Below are 20,130 nucleotides of genomic sequence, written 5' to 3' on the forward strand. Positions count from 1 at the left end.
TACATAGGACGCTTAATTTTTTTTCCCCTTCTCTTCCCTCACGGTTTAAAAAAAGAGGGGAGAGGGAGGAGAGAAATATATGGTTCCTGCAGAAATAAGCCTTTTATCAAGATGGGAAACAATTTCTAGAAAAGGCCCAAATCTGCTGTTCAGCCGCCATCCGTTTAATGTTTGCCCATTTGCACGGGATTGAAGTGGAGCGGAAGCCTATCTGGGGGAGTTCAGGTGAAATGTGGGCCCTGTTTGACTTTCCAGACCTGCCCCATCAGCTGCCCCAGGAAGGGAGAAATGCAAGGAGAAGTTTACCTTGGGAATAGCCCTACTAAATAATTAGGATAGGTTTAAATGGAAGGGACTGCATTGTGACATGCGTCCTAACCCTGCCTGGGCCTCTTTTGTATTTGTAGCACCAGTGAATGGAAAGTCACCAGGATTTTTAAGGAGCAATGTTAAAAAAAAAAAAAAAAAAAAAAAAAAAAGAAAAGTAAAATAAAATCGGATTTAAAATAAAATATAAATTTACATAGTACCCGATAGAGCCACCACGTGCACGGAATGTCTAATCTTAACTTTTCAAGGCAGGATGTTTAACAAAGCTCGTATTTTCGCGATGCATTGTAACTTCGCCTTATCACAGTGTAAAGGGTAGTCAGATTGTCCTAAATTATGTCCAACTAGCCCCCCTGGATCCACGGATTAAGAGATTAAAGGAGACCACTGGGCAATGCCTCCTCTTTCCCCTTCATATTCCTGGTATGATAATTGCCTAAACTGATTTGCACTTTCACAAAAGCTTGCAGGATTCTTTGTAGCTCGAACAGAGCAGACGAGGTTTCTCTATCAATGGAAATAAAACTGATTAATGCAGTCTATCAGGCTAAGGAGCAAATGAAGCATGAAAAAACAACTGTGTACCCCCAGAAAACCAGCTAGTTTCCTCAAGGACCAGGAGCAACTTTTTTTCCCCTATTTTCCCCCCCCTTTTTTTTTTGCACGTTTTTAACGTCAGCCGTTTACCCCTGTGCCCAGGATCGCTCCCTTGGAGCGGTGGGGAGAGCAGCAGCTGGGGTCCCTGCCTCCTAGGACCTGCTCCTCACCGCACCGACCTGGCGAGGGGATTTAAAAGATAGGGAGAAAGGAGAAAAAATAAAAATTATTGAAAATAAGAAGAAAAAGATTTTAAAATGGAGGGAGAGGAAAAAATGTTGGGAAAAAAAAGGAGGGGAGGGGAAGAAAAATTTCTCTCCCACTAAATAAAATACATATTTTTCCAAGGAAAACCCCTTTTCCCCTCAGTGAAGCCCGGCTGCTGCGAAATAACATCACCCTGTCATTAGGAGCCGGTTCCCAATTGAGTTTCTACCCGGGGAAGGGACTGGGTTTGATGCTGTTGGGTTTGGGTTTTTTTTTCCTATTCTAAAGGTATTTCTTTACAGCGAGCGGGTCTCTGCGGCTGATTTTTAGAGCTCAATTTACAAGGCAGTGAATTCATTAAGAAAACGCGCCGATGGCCGCAGGAATGCGCGGAGCGGCGGCGGGAGCGCAGGTTCCCGCCGCAGGGTTCAGCGGCTAAAAACAAGGTGGGAAGCGGGGAGGGGAAGCTACCGGTTTCCCGAGAAATTTCGGGGAAAGGTAAAATAGATTGCTTAAAAAATATAATAATATAGGGCATATTGATAAATCTTTATTGACAAAATATTGACAATGACATACTTCTTGGAAGTATATAGTGTGTTAGAATTCTAACAAATTAAACACAAAACACAAAAATATTTACATTCTGGTATAGGAGACATGAAGGAAACATTTGTCACTTTGCCTTATCTTTTAGTAGCTCTAGGATCTCGGAATATTATAAGGTCAGTGCCTGAAAATTGCCCCAATGAAAATGGCCATTAGAAAAAAAAAAATAATAATAATTAAAAATAAAATTAAAAAGTTCAATCCGCGGTTTTGAAGTCCCTTTTCTTTGCATCCTCCCTGCTCGGGAGGTGTCCCCACCGCCAGAGCTGGTGGCTGGGATTGCTCCTTATTAATCCGCAATAATAATTCCCATCCGGGTTTGCAATGGGGATACATTGGGGAAGGGGGGGGGGGGGGGAATAATTTAATTGGAATTATATTTTTGGCAGCAAAAGTTATGACCAGCCCCAACCTTCCCCCCTCCCTCCCCTCGCTCCCTCCCGTCCCTCCCCAGCCCCACCGTGTTTGTCCATCCGGAAGGAACACGATGCTTTGTTACTGCTACTTCATTTTAGCTTTCACAAACACTTTGACGCCAGAAGTTATCATAAAATGTTTACAGACTGCACATTTCTCGTAAAATAAAATTAAAAAGCACACAGAACCTGTCTTAAAGGGAAAAAAAAAATACAATTCACTTCTGTCTTTAGGAAACGGGGTCTTTTCTTTTTCTCCGTTTTTCTTTTTTGCCTTTTTTTTTTTTTTTTTTGCCTTTTTTTGTCTTTTTTTATCCGCCCAGACGGCTTTACACATGCAATTCAAGTTTCTGAAACAGGTGTGGGTTTGGGCTGCTTAGGGAAATCTCTCTTTCAAAGACGGAAAAAACCTGTGAAGTGCAAAATGTCCCGTAAGGTGGTAATTTTTCTGGTTCGGTTCGGGGGTTATTTTTTGTCTTGCTCTTTTTTTTTTTTTTTTTTTTTTTTTTGTCTTTTTAAGGTTTTTTTGTCAATATTTTTGTTAACTTTGTACTTTTAAAAGTGGACTGCGAGAAACGGAATACCTGTCAATCGCCTCGTCCCGGTGGTGGATTGACAGGTCCCGCCGTGCCGAGTGGGGCCTCGGCCCGCACCTCCAGCCGCCTTGCCCCGCTGGCTCCCGGCCGCCCGCCCCGGCGGGGATCGCGGGTTTGATGGAGATCTCCGTGTCCCTTCCCCGCATCGCCACGCTGAGGGGGGGAGTGTGAGACGTTAACACTTTCTGTTGGTGGGGTGCTGGCTTTGAAAAGTCCCAAAAGTGCCAGTTTTTAATCGTCCGACGTGACGTCGATTTCCTCTGGACTGGCTTGTTTAGTGGCGATTCTCCACCGGTTAATGTGATGAGTCCCTTTTTTCTTCTGTTGTGAGTCTGAACCTTCCTCTTCCAACTTTTGCCGCTTGAACTTTGTCCGTCTGTTCTGAAACCATACTTTTACCTGCGGGAGGAAAGGCAGCGGGCGTTAGTCCGACGCCTTGACAGGACGCCGGAGCTGCCTGGAGCCCGCTGCCCTGGACTTGCCGAGGGGCTTCAGGCTCTGCGTGCTCTGTGCCCTGTTAACACCGTGCCCTGCCTGCACCATACCCTGCCTGCATCATAACCTGCCTGCATCGCTGCCCAGCATGGAGGGTGACGACCAGGGCCTGGGTGCTACTAATCCTCTCCGGGAGAGGCACAGACAACACTGACAATGCCCACCCGGGACGTCCAGACTCCCCACGCGTGACGGAGTGAGCAGCCACACCGGTGCCTATGTGCACTGCTCTGCTCTCCGCGGCCGCACCGCACAGTGCGTGCACCTTGCGCAGGGACGCGGATCCTCCGCGCATGAGTAGCCCCGCGCAATGCCAGCGCGTGGCTCCAGGCACCCCATGAAGGGAAGACAAAGCGTGGCTGCGCGGCGGCAGGCTGTCACCGCGCCGTCGGGGCGCCTGTTGTTACCGGGCCTGCTGAGGCGTCCCGCGGCCTCCAGCTCCGGGAAAGCGACCGGAGGCTACGGCGGGGAAAGCAGGGCCGGCTGTAGGATCCCCCCGACCGGCCCGGCAGAGCAGAGCAAGGGCCTCGTCTCTTCTAAAGGGGCAGCTGGATGGGGACGGAGAGCGGCGGGACGAGCTCTTTTCCTCTTGGTAAAGAGAATAAAATGGAAGAAAAAGCTCCGAAAAGAAAACCGCCCGGTGCTCCCAGCAGCGTCTCCCCGGGACGCTCCGTCCAGGAGCGATCGTAGCGAGGCGAAACGCGTTAAGTGCCGTCCTAAATAGCCCTCTGAAATGGTTCAGCGCGGAATAAATCTGACTTAACCATCCTGCAGCTGACTTCAGTGCTTTAATTACAGATAGTATTGATCCGGGAGCTATCTCTGGGGCTGGCCACACTCCTTGTAGCGGCCAAAGGTAAACATAATTTTTTTTAAAGCAGTTTAAACTCTGGTTCTGTCTGAAAGTGCCTGATAAAGGCCTCAGCAAGGGGGGAAAAGGGAACTGGAGCATTTTAATAAGCTGGTTTAACCCGCTTCGCTGCCTCTTCAGAACAGAGACCTGCCTGGCCGGACACACATCTCTGCTGCATTTTCATATTCTCCAAAAGTCCCCCATTAAAAAGCTGAGCGGGGAACAAGGGGTGAGTTTAATTTGCTTTTAGTTTGCTAATTGAAGGGGAGGACGGTTCATTTCTGCACGCTGATCTCCCAAAAGGGAGCTCATTTGTAGGGGACTGGGGGTTTGACATCCGGACAAAAGACCCCAACCAGCTTCGGAATCAAGCAGCACAAAGACCACCTTAAATACAGCTTTCCAGTAGAAATAAGCCTGTGACCGGTCCCTTGTTCGGAGAACCTCATAAAAGTGGCGATCCCTTTTTATTGTTTTGTTAGGGAGACATTTTAAAACAAAAGCTCCAACCTCTTTATTGCTTCCCCCACGAAAAGGAGTTTAAGGAAAAAAAATAGGAGAGAGAGAGGGGAAAAAAAAAGGGAGGAAAAAAAAAGTGTTACAACTTAATCCGCCCGAGGAACGCTGTGTTTACTGGGAACTTTGAACTAGGCTGTGGCTCGGTATTTTGGCTGTCTTTTTTTGTTATTTGAAGTACAGTGCCACATACTGTAGCAGAGACAATCCCCATCTGGAGCCCTCTCTCCTGGAAGGGCACAAAACAAAAGCCCGACACAACAACAACAACCAACCCACCCCCCCTCCACCCCACGCCCCAAACCTCAGCCTTTCTTCCGGAGAGCAGAAAACCGCTTGAAAACCGACCGTGGGTCCCCGCCGTCGGGGGCAGTCCGCGCTCAGCCACGCTCCCGCCGCTGCAGTACGGGTGCTCGGCCTCGAAACCCACCGAGACCCTAACCCCGGGACACCCGGAGCAGAAACGTGGCTAATCGGCCCCGCAGATGGACGACCCAAATAGCCTCCGGTGTGGTTCTGGCCCGCAGCCAGCCAGCGGGGGGGCGAGGAAGAAAATGGGACGGGGGGGTATTCCTTATACTTAATAATGATATTTTTCATTTTTATGCCCTCCTGAACCGGCTCCTCAAGTCCCCGCCGCTGGACGCGGGGCCAGAAAGGAGTGAAAATCAACCAAGAAATTGCATTTCTGACGTAGGGTCCAAAAGGGGGGGGGGGGCTCAGTCCGCCTCTTGTTTTGGGGGCTTTTCCCCTCCTAGCATTCCACTACTTATTGAGGGTCGCAGCATCCCGCAGGGCAAGGACCAGGACAGCCTTTCTCACGCAGATGGCAGGTTTCGCCGCTCCCGATCCCGCTCCGGACGGATCCCTCGGGGGGACGGAGGCCGAGACCTGGGTATCGCCGCTTCCCCCCCCCGGTCGAGCCACCGCCGCTCCTGGTGCAGACGGCGGCTCTCAGGAACGGGAGAGGATTTGACAACACCCAGGCAAAGGGAAACCCCTCACTGAGCTCCACCGGCCCTGGGCTGGAGGCCTAAACACTCCCAAAATTTGCCCGTAATTTTACCCGCATCTCCAGGCCGACCGGGTGCGTTTTCCCAAGAGGATCCCAGTACTTTCGCTTTCCCAACTGCCCACTCACTGCTTCCCGCTTACCTGAGTTTCCGTGAGGCTGAGGCTGTGTGCCAGCTGTTTTCTCTCTGCTCCTACTACATAATGGTTCTTCTCAAAGGCATGTTCCAGTCTCAGTAATTGGGATGGGGAGAAAGCTGTACGGATCCGTTTGGGTTTCCTGGCCAGTGCGTTGTGCAATAGGAAGCTCTCCGGGCTTGTTTCATTCCCTGGGCAACAGGGTAAAACAGAGATTAGAAAAAACACCTTCCCCAAACGCACTCGAGAAGAGTTTTGAGCACCAGATTTTTTTGCCTCTCACCATTACTCACAGGAGAAAACTGAGTATAGTTTATTTGTTATTATTTTCAGCACCTTTTTGCTATTAAATTTCCCTTCGATAAATAAGTGAAGGGAATAAGCAGGGGAAGGAGAGGACTGGAAGAAATTCAAATACTAAAACACAAACATGAGAGAAATAAGGAGGAAAAAAAGAATCAAGGAAAAGAATTGGCCAAAGCCCGGCTGCGGTGTCTGCGGCTTCTCTCGGCAGCTGCCCGACTTCTCTCGCCTCACATCTTCCCTTGTTTACTATCTACATCCTCCCGGCGGGGCACCGGTGCCCGGTGCAGCCCCAGCCGAGCTCCGAGCTCTCGCAGCCAGCTCCCGGCCTCCTCCCGCTTCCGTCTCCCAAAGCTCAGGCCGGGGCCTCTCTCTCCTCCCTGCGCTTCCCTGCGTTGTGCCGGGGTGTGCTCCCCGGAGCGGGGACTCTTGCTGCCGCCGTGCCCGTGCCCGCTGCCCCGGAGGGAACCAGAGGGGAAATAAAGAAACAAACTTGGGAAGGCCAAGAAGCCGCCGTCCCAACCGGCCTAATGCGGAATGGGCCCGAGGTGGAGGCGTCACCAGAGGGGGTTTGGTGGGTCTCTCCCTCCGGGTTGACCCTGTGCCGCTTCTCCGTGTCGGTCCCTCTGAGGTGGGAAAGGCACTGCGGGCTTCTCTCCGTAAGTGCATTAAAAATCTTTGGAGGAGGAGGGTGTGATTGAAATCAGGCTGTGGCTCAACACCAGGACATTTCCGCCTTTCATCTACCGCTCTTTACCAATCGCCTGATGACTGCGACAAATAATTTGGTAAGCGAAACCTGTAATTTTATTCTGAGAGGGTAATAATCCTTTTTGTATCCCTGTCTGCCTGGCTTCGGAGACAGAGAGAGACTCCTTTCCCAGCCCGGGTCCAACGGCTCGGCTGTGGAAGGCCGGGAAAGGGATATTGCAGGTGGTCTGTTTTCGTTTGGAATTAATAAAAATTAAAATATCGGGAAAATAATAATAATAGTAATTTTTAAACAAGCAAATGGATCCCTCAGAAATGAGGTTGAATTTTTATTACTACTGCTATTTTTTTAAGTGTGTGTATAACGAAAGAGGAGCCGGACCCATTACGGGAGAAACCGTTTCACCCTGCGGAGAAGGCGCTGCCGGTTGCAAAGGGTTAAACAAGGGGGACTTTATTGATCGTGCGCCATTGGATTCGGTTCTTTTCCTCCAGCCGGTTGTTAATCGCTCGGAAGCCGAGAGCCCTCCCCTGCCCCTTCGGACGGCATCGCTCTCTGCCCCCAGCCCTGCTCTCCTCGCAGCCCCATCTCCCTACGCTGCTCCAGCGTTGCCATTATTTTTCTCCCTCTTTCTCCTTTCTCCGGGGTTCGTTTCAGTTCTGCCCCGTCCCCGCTAACAAGGGCAGCGGCCGGATTTGGGGCGGCGGCGGCTCCCCGCAGCCCTGAGCACCACCGTTTTCCCGGAGAAACCTAAACGTCCCCTCTGTTCCCATCCCTGCAGGGAGGCTTTTGCAAGGGCTACTCCGTAGCTGTTAACCCAGCGGAACAAAAACCATTCACCTTTCCCCTCCTGCTTTTAGTCGGGGCGAGAACGCCGCCGAAGTCCCGGCCGGCCTTGCCTTCCCTCCTGCCCCGCTCCAACCGGGAGAAGCAGCTCTGCAAAACCGAGCCAAAGCTTCCACCCCCCCCGCCTCCGGCTCTGACAGCTCCTCAAGTTTGACGGGGAGTGGTGGATCAGGAACAAAAGCCCCTCGGCCCATCCGAGCAGAGTCTACGGCTCCGGGCACCGGCCGCCCCCCACCCCTGGTTCCCCCCATCAGCCGCGCCGCGGGGACCGGCCGGAGGATGGAAGGGTGGCCGGGAGGGAGAAGAAAAGTTGCACGTACCTTGGAACCTGTGGCCCAGATACCGGTAGCGGTGTATTAGCCAGGGGTAGAAGGTAGAGGGGTCCCTTTGCTGCGAGGCGAAGAGCGGGTGCGTGGAGTGCGAAGCGGGCAGCGGATGCGCGGCCAGGGCGTGGGGAGGGGGCACGGGGTGGACCGGCACGGCCGGGTTGGGTGGGTGGGAGACGGCCTCTGCAAAGACCAAGTCCGGGTTGGAGTAAACCCCCCTGCCAGTGGAGTGGAAGCCGTTGAGAAAAGGGTTCATCGGGCTGGAATTGGCATAGCTGAGCGCCGCCGGCCGGATAGGATCCTCGGAGCGAGACGCGGGCAAGGGGCTGTCTTTGGCCACCAGCGACTCGATGGTGAAACACCGCTTGGGTGTGGGCTGAAACATGCTGCCGCGGCGAGAGTCCCCGGCCGAATCTCTGCCTGGCTCTCTCCGGTGCGCGGGAGACGATCCGGGGAAGTTTGCAGCAGGCAGTGACTTGAGGAGGGATAGATACACACATAAATAGACAGGGGCTGGAGGAAAAGGAGGCAGCGGCAGCCAGCGGTACCCAAAAGGGAGACACACACACACGCACCACGCACACACACACAGGGAGGGAAAAAAAAAAAAGGGGGGAAAAAAAGTTGCTGGGAGAAGTTTCCCTCCTGCAAGGAAAAGGCGGTCGCCCCCCCCCCCCCCCCCCGCCTCCCTCCCTAAGTCCAAAGACAATCCATGGATGTGATCGGCCCCTTCACAAGTTGTGCAAACGATTTGTTAGTTCATGAGCCTAATTAGTGCTGGGATCACATAAACAGCTTCCTCTGAAGCCTGGTAAATGGCTTGATGATTGGTCGCTATTACTCGCCTTGAGGTTGAAGGGGGAGACTCTTTAAAGTGCGTCAGAGGGGAGGCGAGCGCCGGGCAGCGCCATCGGGAGGGATGGAGCCGCGGATCGGAGTGCAGCGGGAGCGCGCCCGGCAGCGCGGGGGGAGCGCGGCCCCGCTCCCGCGCCCCGCTCCGCTGCCGCGCCCGGCGACCAAGGTACGGGGACGGGGTCGGGGGGAAAAGGGGGGGTGCGCGGGGTGCTGCATCTAGTCTCGGGGGGCTGGAATGGGGATTTGAGGCTCTCCGCCAGCGTGACACCCCTGTCCCTGCCACCTCTCGGGGGCTCTCAGCCCGGCGAGGTTACCTTGGTCAGCCCCGGGGAGTCCGGGAGAGACAGATGCCCTGCTTGGAAAAGGCTCTGTCCCGGTGGGAGAACGGGTCGCTCTCCTCGTCTTCGGAACTTATTTACTCCCTCGTCCTGTCCTCCGCACTCCCCGCACTGCGCGGTGCGGAAAACAAAGCGGAGGGAGGTTGCATTATGCAAAGCTGGGACAAGCAGGGTTCTCACAGACGGGACAGGGGAGCAAGTCTCCGGTTCCAGCCTTGTCCGTATTTTCGCGTTTACCTTTGGGCCCGGGGATGATTTTAGGGCTGAGTTCTCCTCCTCCCATTGGCTGGAGCCGCAGAATAATTATGATCACATCCTAATACTCTTGGCTGGTGCTTACTGTTTATTGGTAGTTAAGGATCTATTATCTATTCATCAGCCTCCCATTTTTGCCAATTACATTCTTCTAAAGTGAAGTACCAGCAGGTATTTTGCACATTTACAATTAATGATAAAAAATCTGGCGTACTTTAAATCTATTACGACGCTGTGTAATTTATCTTAAAGATGCGGAATTGCTAATGTAAATTAAGGTTTCTGTTGAACCAAAGGATAGGGGAAGTCTTAAAACCAATCTAGCGTTTCTTTCCTTCGTTTCCGGACATTGTTTTTCTATTTTCTGTCCACTTTATACACAAAGAATCCGTTACTCCGCTGCATTAAAGTATGATAAACAAATCGGTGTCTAAGCGGTCCTCGCTTCTTTGCAGTAAAGGGCGAGGTGAGCTCGCCTTCCCTCGCTCCGAAAAGCGCCTGTTTGCAGCTAACTCGTTTTTTTAACGCAATATCAAATCGACGGGGTAAATATAAGTGGCAAAGCAGGGCTGGGCACGCAGGGAAGCCGGGATCTGCGCACCTTGCTCTGTGGACTTGTTTTCCTTTGTGCCCCCGGCGCTGCGAGCACTTCGTGCAAGAGAGAAGTTGTCTCTCGGTGTGAAATGGAAATGTGCTCTCCAGGCGCTGGGCTGCTGTCCGGATGGACACCCATCCCCACACATGCATACGATTGCAGGAACAAAGTGAGAGGGATGTTTGGACGGCGTAACTCAAGTCATCCGACACATTTTGGAGCGAGGTGCCCTTCTCCAGGTCTCACCCGTTTGGGAAAAGCTCCTCTGCTCGCAGACACCAGGGCTTCGGCCCCCTGCGCTGGGCTTGCTGAGGAGAGGAGAAGTGGATTTCCTCGTGAACCGACAATATTTTGACCTAAAAAGTTCCCTCTCCCTCTTTTCTGTGTAACTTTCCTCCCTCACCCCCACCCCTCAGCAGGCGTTAACGCTCTTCTCGCACAGATTTGGGGTTATTGCCCTGAGCCAGGATGAGAGAGCGCCCTAAATGCGACCGGTATTTGATGTGCTGATTTCGACCGGGATCGTAGTTCCTGAACACTGAAAAGGGGGTGAAAAAAAGGATAAATTTCATGAAGATCCGTGCTCTGCATCTGCGTATTTACACTGCTCCGGGACTGCAGAATGAATCTGAATTGGAAAAACTTCAACTTCTTCTTTCCCCCCCCCCCCCCCGCCTTTTTTTTCTATCTCCAGACATCCTGACATAATCACAGGGTTCCTTTGAAAACTGCATCAAGTAATTTAGCAGTTGAGGAAGGAAAGAATTATATCCGTGTGAAGAAAAAACCCGTCACACACGCAAGAGCAGGGATAACCCTCCAAAACCAAAAAACCAAACCAAAAACCCTCTCGATAAATTTCTCTTGACCCCTCTTTCCTGCCCAGGAAATATCCTGTAGCCCTTCCCGAAGGGGGGTCCCGTTGCTCCCGAGCTCAGCGTTGGAGGCTGCGGCTGTAGCAGGGAGCTCCCCCTGCCCAAGCCCGGTTTCGCAGGGGAAAGCGAGTAAGCTCGGCTGCAGCAACCTGGCAGTCGCCGCACCGAGCCCCGCGTTCTCTCTGCGCTACGTGCATATATGTATCTATGTGTATATAAATATCTATATATAAATGTGTGCGTGCGTGGACACAGACAGACAGAGAAACCGCAAGTAGAGCCTGGGGAGCACCAGTTCTCTCTGGGTTTTGTCAAGGAGAAAACAGGCCGGGGACAGAACAAAAACCAGGGGGGCTCGGGATGGAATTTCCCAGGATTTTCCGCTTCACTTTGAATTTCTCTATCTCTCTCCCACTCGTCGCCTTGGTCGTTTTATTTGGGCAGCCCACCGGAGCCTGTGCCCGTTCTGCCGGGGCCGCTGCGCTCCAGCCCTGGCTGCCCCGGGAGCATCTCCCGAAGCTCCTCTCTTGAACTTTTCCAACCCAGCGTCTTGACAGGCTGCTCTCGCTGTCCTCTTGGCGTCTACAAGGAGAAAAATCTGGCAGGGGCTCCCTTCCCAGCAATCCCCGATCTGCTCCAAGCGCACTTCGAGGCAGCTTCACGCAGAGGGAGGGGTGCGCTACATTCGCAGTCAAATTACATGGCTGGCCTCAAAGGCACTAGCTCCGGATTTCCAAACTAATACTCATCTTTTAAAAGCCGAGCCAAGAAGAAAATGCGAGGAAGGTCTCAGATGCGGGAGACCTCGGGGTAAGACGGTGATTTACGGGCTGATCCAGGATGAACTTTCAAGGGAGGGGGGATAGCGGTGAGGGAAGTTTCAGCCTCCCCTTAACTTTCTTTTCCAGGCGGCATCCGTCTCCCTCTTTCCAGCCCTAGGGTTCAGTGCCCACAGAGGAGAGGAGAAGTGGCCCAGGCAGCTCATGTCTGGAGGGGGACTGCGTGAATTAGAGGAGAGGGTTAAATCCCTAATTTCATTCCTTTCTAGACGTCCTAAATCCCAGTCAGTGTGTCTAGGCTTGCTGCGAGCCCTTCACGACAGCGCAATGCTTGGCGGGAGGGACAGGAGCCCGGGCTGCTAAGAGAGGAGCTGAGCCGAGCCGAGCCGAGCCAAGCCGGGCTGCAGGCATCCGAGAGAGCCCGGGATCCTGCCCCATCGGGCACTCCGGGGCCTCCGCCTCCGGTGGATTTCATCCAAGGGATTGTCGGTGCCGGCCCTGGCTCCCCGAGCACGAGGAATCCCGTGTATGGGGCTTCGCCCTTCACTCAGCCAGGGCTCACGAATGGGGCGCACACACGGGGTGTTTCCAGCAGCCCTGAAATCCTCACTCCCCCTGTTTCGTCCCTGCTAAGCTGGGCCAGCGCTGGTGCTACCATCGAGGGCCCATATCACCGGCGGGCCGGGGCTGCAGTGGCCGCAGGAAACGGGCCCGCTGCTCGGGTTTCCTCCCGCCGGCCACAGGAGCAACCCGGGACCATCGCTTTGGTTTTATCTTTTCGATGCTTCTTCGGAGCATCGTTGTCCCCCGCTTCCGACCCTCCCTCCCTCCCACCTGGCCGCGCACCCGCGGCCGGTTCCCTGCTTTCGGCGCCGCATAAAACCGGCCTGTCGCTCAAGAACGGAAGGCATCCCCGGCTTTGTTTTGCGCATCTATTTTCACTTATGCAAGGTTTGATTTGCGGTTCCGAAATGACGTTACTAACGCGGGACATGGGGAAAAAAAGAGCAAATCTCTGGGTTTGCACACGAAGTCGTAATCCGCACTCATCCGTGCCAGACTCCGGCTCGCTTTAAATGTCAACATGTGCGGAGGAAGCTGGAGAAAACACCGGCGCTGCGTTGCGGGCGCGCATCTCGCCGGGACGGCCCCGACGAGCATCCTCTGCCAGTCCCTTGCTCCGTTCCTTTCGCCCCCCGCTGCGCGGGGCGCGGTGGCGGCAGCCGCGGGCGCGGGTCTCGCAGCGCATCCGCGGGGCGGCAGCGCCCCCTGCTGGCCATCGGGGAACCCCCGCCCGCCCCGCGGCCCTGCCGTCGGCAGCGGCTTCTGGCAGGGCCCGGCTTCTGCGCAGCCCCAGGGTGCGCAAACTGAGAACTGAGCTGACCCACCCCGGAGAAAAACAAGAGGGAGCCTTAAGACCCCTTCATATAGATATATACTTAGATATATTTAACCCATTCGGGCTTTCGGGGAGGTTTTGGAAGGGCGCAGGATGTGCGCGCACACACGTCCAAGCACAGGCATTTTAAACTCTCCCCAGTGCGGAACCCGTTGTCACAGCGCTTATTTTAAGCCCAGCGTTTTTAATACCGCCCTCCCCAACAGACCTCCTGCCCCGCTAAAATCAGTCGCCGCGGGGAACTAGGCCCGGCCCCTGCGTTCATTTTCACCCCTCGTTCAAAATCGCGGCGTGCTACACGCTACGTATCGCGACTTATCGCCGTCGTTCATATGGACGAGAGGCGGTTTTGAGCCTGCTCTCCCCTCCCGCCCAGCGGGTTGACCTGACAGCTCCATTCCGACAGGAACCGTCCCAGGGGGGGCTGCCACTGCCTCGGAAGCGCTCGGGGTGTCCCCGGTACTGCACGCGGGGAGCTGCTGCCCGTTTCCAGCGGCCGGACAGTAACCTCGCAGATAAAGGGGCTTTGCCCGGCACTTTGATACCCCAGGAGCATTGGATCACGGGTTCCTGACCGTATCTCCTCTGTTAAAACCCGGGTATGCCACGGGGGCTCTCCCTGGGTGAAAACTCGCCAGACTCGATATAAAACAAGCTAAAGCAGAGGAGAGCTGCAGGCCGGGCAGTGACTGCAGGTGGCCGAGCTCTTGACATCCCACCGGAATCCTCCCATCGTCTCGTACGGGAGCGTAATGGTGTCCGAGGCTCCACGGATTGGAGCCGAGGTTACGTTTGCGTGGGAAAAGCACGGAGGAAGCTCTCACACTGGGAGCTGGATTTTTCTTGGTGGAATACAATGCGTCCCAAACCAGAATCTCACCAGCCACTGCATAAACCCCCGTTTTCCACCTGGGCGGGACGATAACTGCTCCGAGTAGGGCGGGGATGGACCTCGGGGGTGCGCAGCTTCCGCCGCCCTGCGCGGTGTGTAGTAGCCTTATCTCATGGGCTCTGGTCTCTCCAGCCACCTCCAATTAGTGTTACCAGTCAGTGCCGCTCCTGTGCAGCGCAGCCGGACGCTTCTTCAGCAGCCGGCAAGAAGGCGCGGAGCTGCCGCCCTGCCCTCGGAAGGTCCCGCAATGGAGCCCCCGCAGGTCCCACTGGATCCCCGCTGGTCCAACCGGAGCCCCCGGCCCGAGGTGGCAAAGGGAAGGCTCACGCCCGTGGAAGCAGATGTAGTTACAAACTTCCCTAAACTTTCGCCAGGACTGAGCGCAGCGTTGTTGGTGCCGGGAAGGGAAAAGGCAAACTAAAACATTTCTTCAAAAGCTTTGTTTCTAAGGAAAACTAGAAAATTACGCTATTATTTACCCCTAGTTCCTTTCGGCACTTTTTGTTACTACCGGAGTTCTTTTAGTTTCTCGTTCCGACATTCAATTTTGATAATTATTCCTTTTAAAAGTGTTCCTGGAGCGCCCGATCCTGCAATCCCGCCAAAGCACGCTCGCTTTCCATTTCACGAAGCGTTTTGCTGGGCAACAGGGAGGGTCGTCGCTGTTTTCTATAGGATGGAGAAGTTTTTGTGCAGCAGCCGGTGCCCTGCGTTCAGCTCCCTTTCTGGTCTCCCTCAGAGGGAAGAAGACTCAGCCCAGACCCCGGGAATCGGGACCGGTGCCTCCTCACAGGGCAGCTGCGCACCCAGCCGCTTGGGTCCAGGGCTGAGGAGAAAAGTTACCCGTGATCTGGGTACCCCTGCTCAGTGTTCGGGCCATTTTGGAGGGGTTTTTTTGGTGTTCAATGTCTCGCATCGTTTCGGGAAATTCGAGCTTGCAAAGAGCAGAGGGTTTTCTTTTTGGGGGTGGGTTCACTCTGCAACCCCCCCTCCCTCAAGCCCCTCCATCCACCCGAGACATCAATCTCGTAGTGACCCGCATGATGCAGAAGGAGTTCGTAGTAAGAGAGACGGAACAACTCTCAAATAATTCTCCAAGCTTCTAACGATTCAATATTAGCACATTAAAGTGTCATTTAGGATCCTAATTAATACGTATTTCATTTTAAATCATGCATTTCTTTTTCCCGAGGACTTGAAGTACATAATTGCTTGCAGTGGCATCTTGGAATAGGAACATAAGTATCCCGCTCTGACACGCATAACCTCGCTGAATTCCTTCCCTTGCTGATGTGTGTTCCCAAATATTCAAGCTCGCAGGGATGTGCGCGCTGGGAAAGTCATACGGAGTGCTATAAAACAGAGCTCCTAAAGCAAAATCAGCGGTTTCCGTGGATATTTCGGGCCCCCGAGGCCCGAGGTGGCTTTTTCTACATGCATAATTTATGTTAAACATATACGTGGGGACATTTCCTTCCACAGTGTGTGCGTGAGTCCATCGGGCTACCTCTCCGTTACGTTGTGTTGGATGCTTCCTGGAGTAGTTCTAAAGGCGCTTTTATTGTCTAAATTTCTTGCATTATTATTATTATTGCTATTATTATTATTATTATTATTATTATACTTTATTTCCCGTAAGGGAAAAAGAAATAAGGAAGAATCTTGTTTCGGAGTTTTAGAAAACTTTCCGCCGGTGCAGCCTACAAACGGGGGGATACTTGGCTCTTCCCGTCCCAGGGAAGGTCAGCCAGCTGCGGGAACCTACCGCAGAAGCGCGGCGCCTGTTTCCGCGCACCCTGCTCCGCGGCCGCGCACAGGGCTGCGAGGGGACACAGAGCCAGACCGCTCTGTCAGCACCTAGACACACTGATCCAGTGTTAGGGCCGTGATGGAGCCGCCGGTGCCACCGACCAGGGCAGCGGCGGGGCTTTGCCCTGGAGCCGGCGCACTCGGCAGGCATGGCCCGGCGCTGCCGGCGGCAGGCAGGACGGCCCCGGAGCCATCTTCTTCCTCGCTCCCCGTTCAGGAGTAGCAGCCGGACATCGAAAGTGACCCCTTCTCCCGGTTCCTGCTAGGTCTGGGCTGTTTGATGCTGCAATCCAACGAAAATCTGAACAGAAGGGATAATTTTCTCCATATGGGCAAGCGAGCGCGCACACGGCGGTTCTTTCCCGAAATCGCCTACCTCCGATTGTTTTTTACTTCCCACAGACAGTTACAGGGAGAATTAAAGTAAATAAATAAATGTGATATGGTAAAGAAAGTGGGTTTCTTGATCGCAGGTCGGAAGAGGCAGCGGAGCTCCGGGATCCAGGCTAGGGGAGAGCTCCCCACAACCGAAGGCAAAGGGATGGTGGAGAGAGAGCAGAAGCCTGGACTTCCTTGGAGGAAGGCGTGCGTGAGGCTGCGAGGGGTCTGCTCCGCACGCACGCAGTGCAGAGGCACAGCCTCGCCGCTGAAAATCTGCTCTGCAGCTTCCCCGCGCCCCAGCGCAGCCAAGCCCCGGGCAACGCTGCCCGCAGCAAACCGCATGGGCAGCGCAAGGAGCGGGCAGCAGGGGATCGGCTGCAGGCAGGGAGAGGAAGTGATGGGGAGCAGGGCTGTCCCGTCTCCGCTTGTGGGAGGTTAGCATGGGAGGGCTTGTCTCTCTTTTAGCTGTTATTTCGGGAGAAAGGAGAGGGGAAGGAAGAGGAGAAGCTTGCGAAGGGTTTGGGGAAGGTGTGACATGCGGAGGGGAGCTGGACTGGTAGCGCGGGCAGCGGAGCGGGGCGCTACCTCCGGGGTAGCGGGACCCTATCAGGAAATATAATGTGATTTATTTGTAATGTTAACCAGTGAAACTAACAGATTTATTTGTAGTTCGCTCCTTCCAGCCCTGCGAACAAGCCCACGCATCAACACGCGAGGATGTGTACGGAGATGGCACCTCGCCTCGTCCCCCCTCTTGTGTCAAGACCGCACCGAACCGCCTCATGAAGCGACCTTCCGAAATTAGGGCTGCTCCTACAAACGAGCAAATCTGACGTGTTGATCTGTTGGTTTATCTGTTTGTTCGTCAGAGTTGTGCCGTTTCCCCGCTTGCAGTTTAACTGCGCGCTGCTGCAGAGAAACCCGCTCCCGGCGATCGCCGCAGTGAGTTAAGGAAATACTACAGGTGTTACTGCGGTGTTTGGGAATGAATTCTCCTTCCTTATCCCCCCTCCTTCTTCCCGGAGCGATTTCCTAGCCTACCCAGATAGCTGGGAAAGGGTCCCACATACCCCGGAGCTGTAAATTGAGAGCTGAAATACTTGATCTCACTGATCTTTGGAGAATTCAATCTGGCCTCATTTTATAGGAGGAAGCTAACTCAATCTCGGAGGTTTTGCGAAGAAAGGCTGTTATTTCCTAGAGGATAGGCGTTTAAATTGTTAAATATTAGTTTTTAATTACGTATTGTTCTTTTGAAAAATAATATTTATCCTTAGGTCCGTGCAGGTATTCGATAGAATTTTCAAGCCATCAGCTAACCCTTCTTTACATGACCGACGGAAAATAGCCCATTGTACGAGCGCCTAGTTATGTTTCTTTAGCAGACGGCGCTTGAAGCGTTCGCCGTCGTTTCTTGTGCCCCTCACCGAGGCCGCCGGGCAGCGGGTTGGGTGAAGCCACAGCCGGAAGAAACTAAAGAACAAGAGTTAGGAGTAACGAATAAACGCTTCCGTACTACATGTATTCCGAACCCCACGGAGGTTTCGAGGTCCCGAGGTGTCCCACTTGCCCCCCCCGGGGCAATCCGCGGTGAGACCCGGTGCTGCAGGAACTCCAGCCCCTGCGGGGCTTCGAGGCGTACGAGCTCAAGGCTTAGCCCGGCTGCGGGGCAGGGGGTGCGGGCCGCAGCCCTGATTTACTGCACATGCGGAGGGGGGCCCCCTTCGGGCCCGGCTCCATCCTGCCGCTCCCCCCAGCACTCTCAGCTCTTTCGTTACATAGAAACTAGGCCGCCGCTCTCCTTTCGTGTCAACCCCGTTTGTAAATACCTTCAAGTGGAGGCTTTGACCCCCTCAACAGTCCCCTCTATTCAAGGAGGCCATTTTGCAATGGCCATTGCCCCCCAGCCCACAAAACTCCCCGCTGCCTCTCCCGCACCCCAGAAGAGTGGTCTTTACCCCTCCGGCCTCAGCACCCCCAGGGGGCTCCCCCGAGCATCCCCCTGAAGCCACGGGGATGGCCAGGGTCCCTTGCATTGGTGGGGTCACACTCTGCTTTACTGACAGATACAGGGACTTCTGGCAGGACAGGTAAACACGCTTTAAACCAAGTGATACAGGCACTTTGCACTGGAGCCGCCCGGTTTGGAAGTAAAGTTTGAAGGGGGCGAGAGGCTTATTTTGGTGTGTAAATATTTCTGCTCTCCATAAACTGGCAAAGCGGACTAAAATGAGCAGATGCGGTTCAGCATCTGTTTAGCTGGATGCATCTCACAGAGGAATATTGGCTTTTCACCTCCAGGTCCTAAATCAGAAATAAAAAGAGGTTAGTGTCCTTTATTCTGTTTGCAATCGCCTATCCCAGGATTAAAGAGATCTCCATTTTACTGGCTGCCTTTTCTTTAACTGTTTGGAGACCAGAGATGGAAACTATTTGCCGAGAAGAAAAGAATAGCTGCATGGGATCATTTGCAATTCAGTGTGAAAATATTTTACCAAACCCATTTCTATCCCAGTGCAGTTGAAAAAATAGCACACAGCCGTCAACAGCCCATTCTGCTCTGCTGGACAGCACGGAAAGTTTTAGGCAACTAAATTCCTAATGGGAGACAGCAGCAAACAGCACAATCATGTCTTTGACTAAACTATGTGGCAGCTTTAATTGCGACAAATGTTAGTAATGGCTAAAATATTACAGCCTTAGTAAATGGGAGGCTTCCCACGAATGGTAAATGGTATAGCCTATATGGACAGAAACCAAGAGAAGCATTAGCATCAAGTGGAGTGGCACACTTGGAAGTGCTGAGGAATGAGAGCTTGGAAGGAAGTCAGGATAAAAGAAGAGCAGTCCAGCATAGTGCGCAGGGTGTGTGCTTGAGAGAATAACATCCAGAAATAACTGCTTTTGAAATTGATGCTGATGAAGAAATGAGCATCGTTTATGTTTAAATACCTTTTCATTGTCCCTGCTACCATGGGCAGAACACTGCATATAAAAGTAAGCTTCGGAAAGCCTGAGTGGAGCTGGACATCCTCGAATCATCCTTACTCCTTGTGCTTTACTCCTTGTGGAGGGCTCTGCTCCTAAGGCTGGGAGCAAACCCCCACGGCCCTGAGACCCCCGGCCTGCTCCTGCCTGTGCTTATCCCAGGCCTGCGGGGATGCCGCAGTGGGACAGTGCCCACTTGTGGCTGACCTTGTTTGAAGCAGAAGATGCAAAAAGTCCCTGCAAGTGGAGGCAGCCAGAAGGCTCTTGGAAAATATCGTGCTTGACTTGTCCAGAGATGATTCTTGGTTGCTCTGGGCACCCTAAAATGGACAGGGAGGGAGGAAGAAAGGAATTACAGGCACCTGCATATCCACTCTGCCTTAGCGCTGCATGTGAACTGCCAGGACCATGGAGGAACCCCAGCAATGAATCGAATCATTGCACTATTCACTGGAGTCATGTACAGTTCGATGGAACTCTGATACTCTGGCATATGAAAGGCTTCCTTCCCAGAGGAGCATCTGGTTATGGATTATTCATCTTCCTTGCAATAGCATTTAGCAGACCCCGTCAAGGATAAGGGCTCAATTATGCCAGCCTCCTCTTAAGTGCACAGACGACAATCTCTGGCACAGGAGTTGAAGTAACATGGCAAAGTAAGTGTCTGTGCCTTGAACAAAGCAATAAGAGAATGGTCTACAGTAAGAGAATAATCTACAGTAAGCAATAAGGTGAGAAATGGTGAAGCTGAGGACAAATGGACACTCCAATGCACTGACCATGAACTGTTTTCTGCTCTGGCTAAAGTCTGTGATAAAAAGTTCCTTGACACTCAGGGTGAAAGACTAAATCTTATTGTATGATGGTTTAATGCTAGAATGGTTTGGGCTGAAGGGACCTTAAAGCTCTTCCAGTCCCAAACCTTGCCATGGGCAGGGACACCTTCCACTAGAGCAGGTTGCTCCAAGCCCCTGTGTCCAACCTGGCCTTGAACACTGCCAGGGATGGG

At 53.2% G+C, this 20,130-nt stretch overlaps 1 protein-coding gene across 1 annotated transcript; it reads right to left on the reverse strand.

Moving 5' to 3' along the window:
- Positions 1 to 1,677: 1,677 nt before the first annotated feature.
- Positions 1,678 to 8,340, reverse strand: EMX2 (empty spiracles homeobox 2; the record flags this gene model as incomplete). The annotated part of the gene is made up of 3 exons (XM_080621645.1): positions 1,678 to 3,154; positions 5,775 to 5,959; positions 7,950 to 8,340. 3 exons carry the CDS (start codon positions 8,338 to 8,340, stop codon positions 2,987 to 2,989), a joined length of 744 nt encoding a protein of 247 aa, XP_080477771.1. The 3' UTR covers positions 1,678 to 2,986.
- Between the last annotated feature and the right edge of the window lie 11,790 nt (positions 8,341 to 20,130).

The sequence above is a fragment of the Psittacula echo genome (assembly GCF_963264785.1).
Source record: "Psittacula echo genome assembly, chromosome: 6".
Lineage (NCBI taxonomy): Eukaryota > Metazoa > Chordata > Aves > Psittaciformes > Psittacidae > Psittacula > Psittacula echo.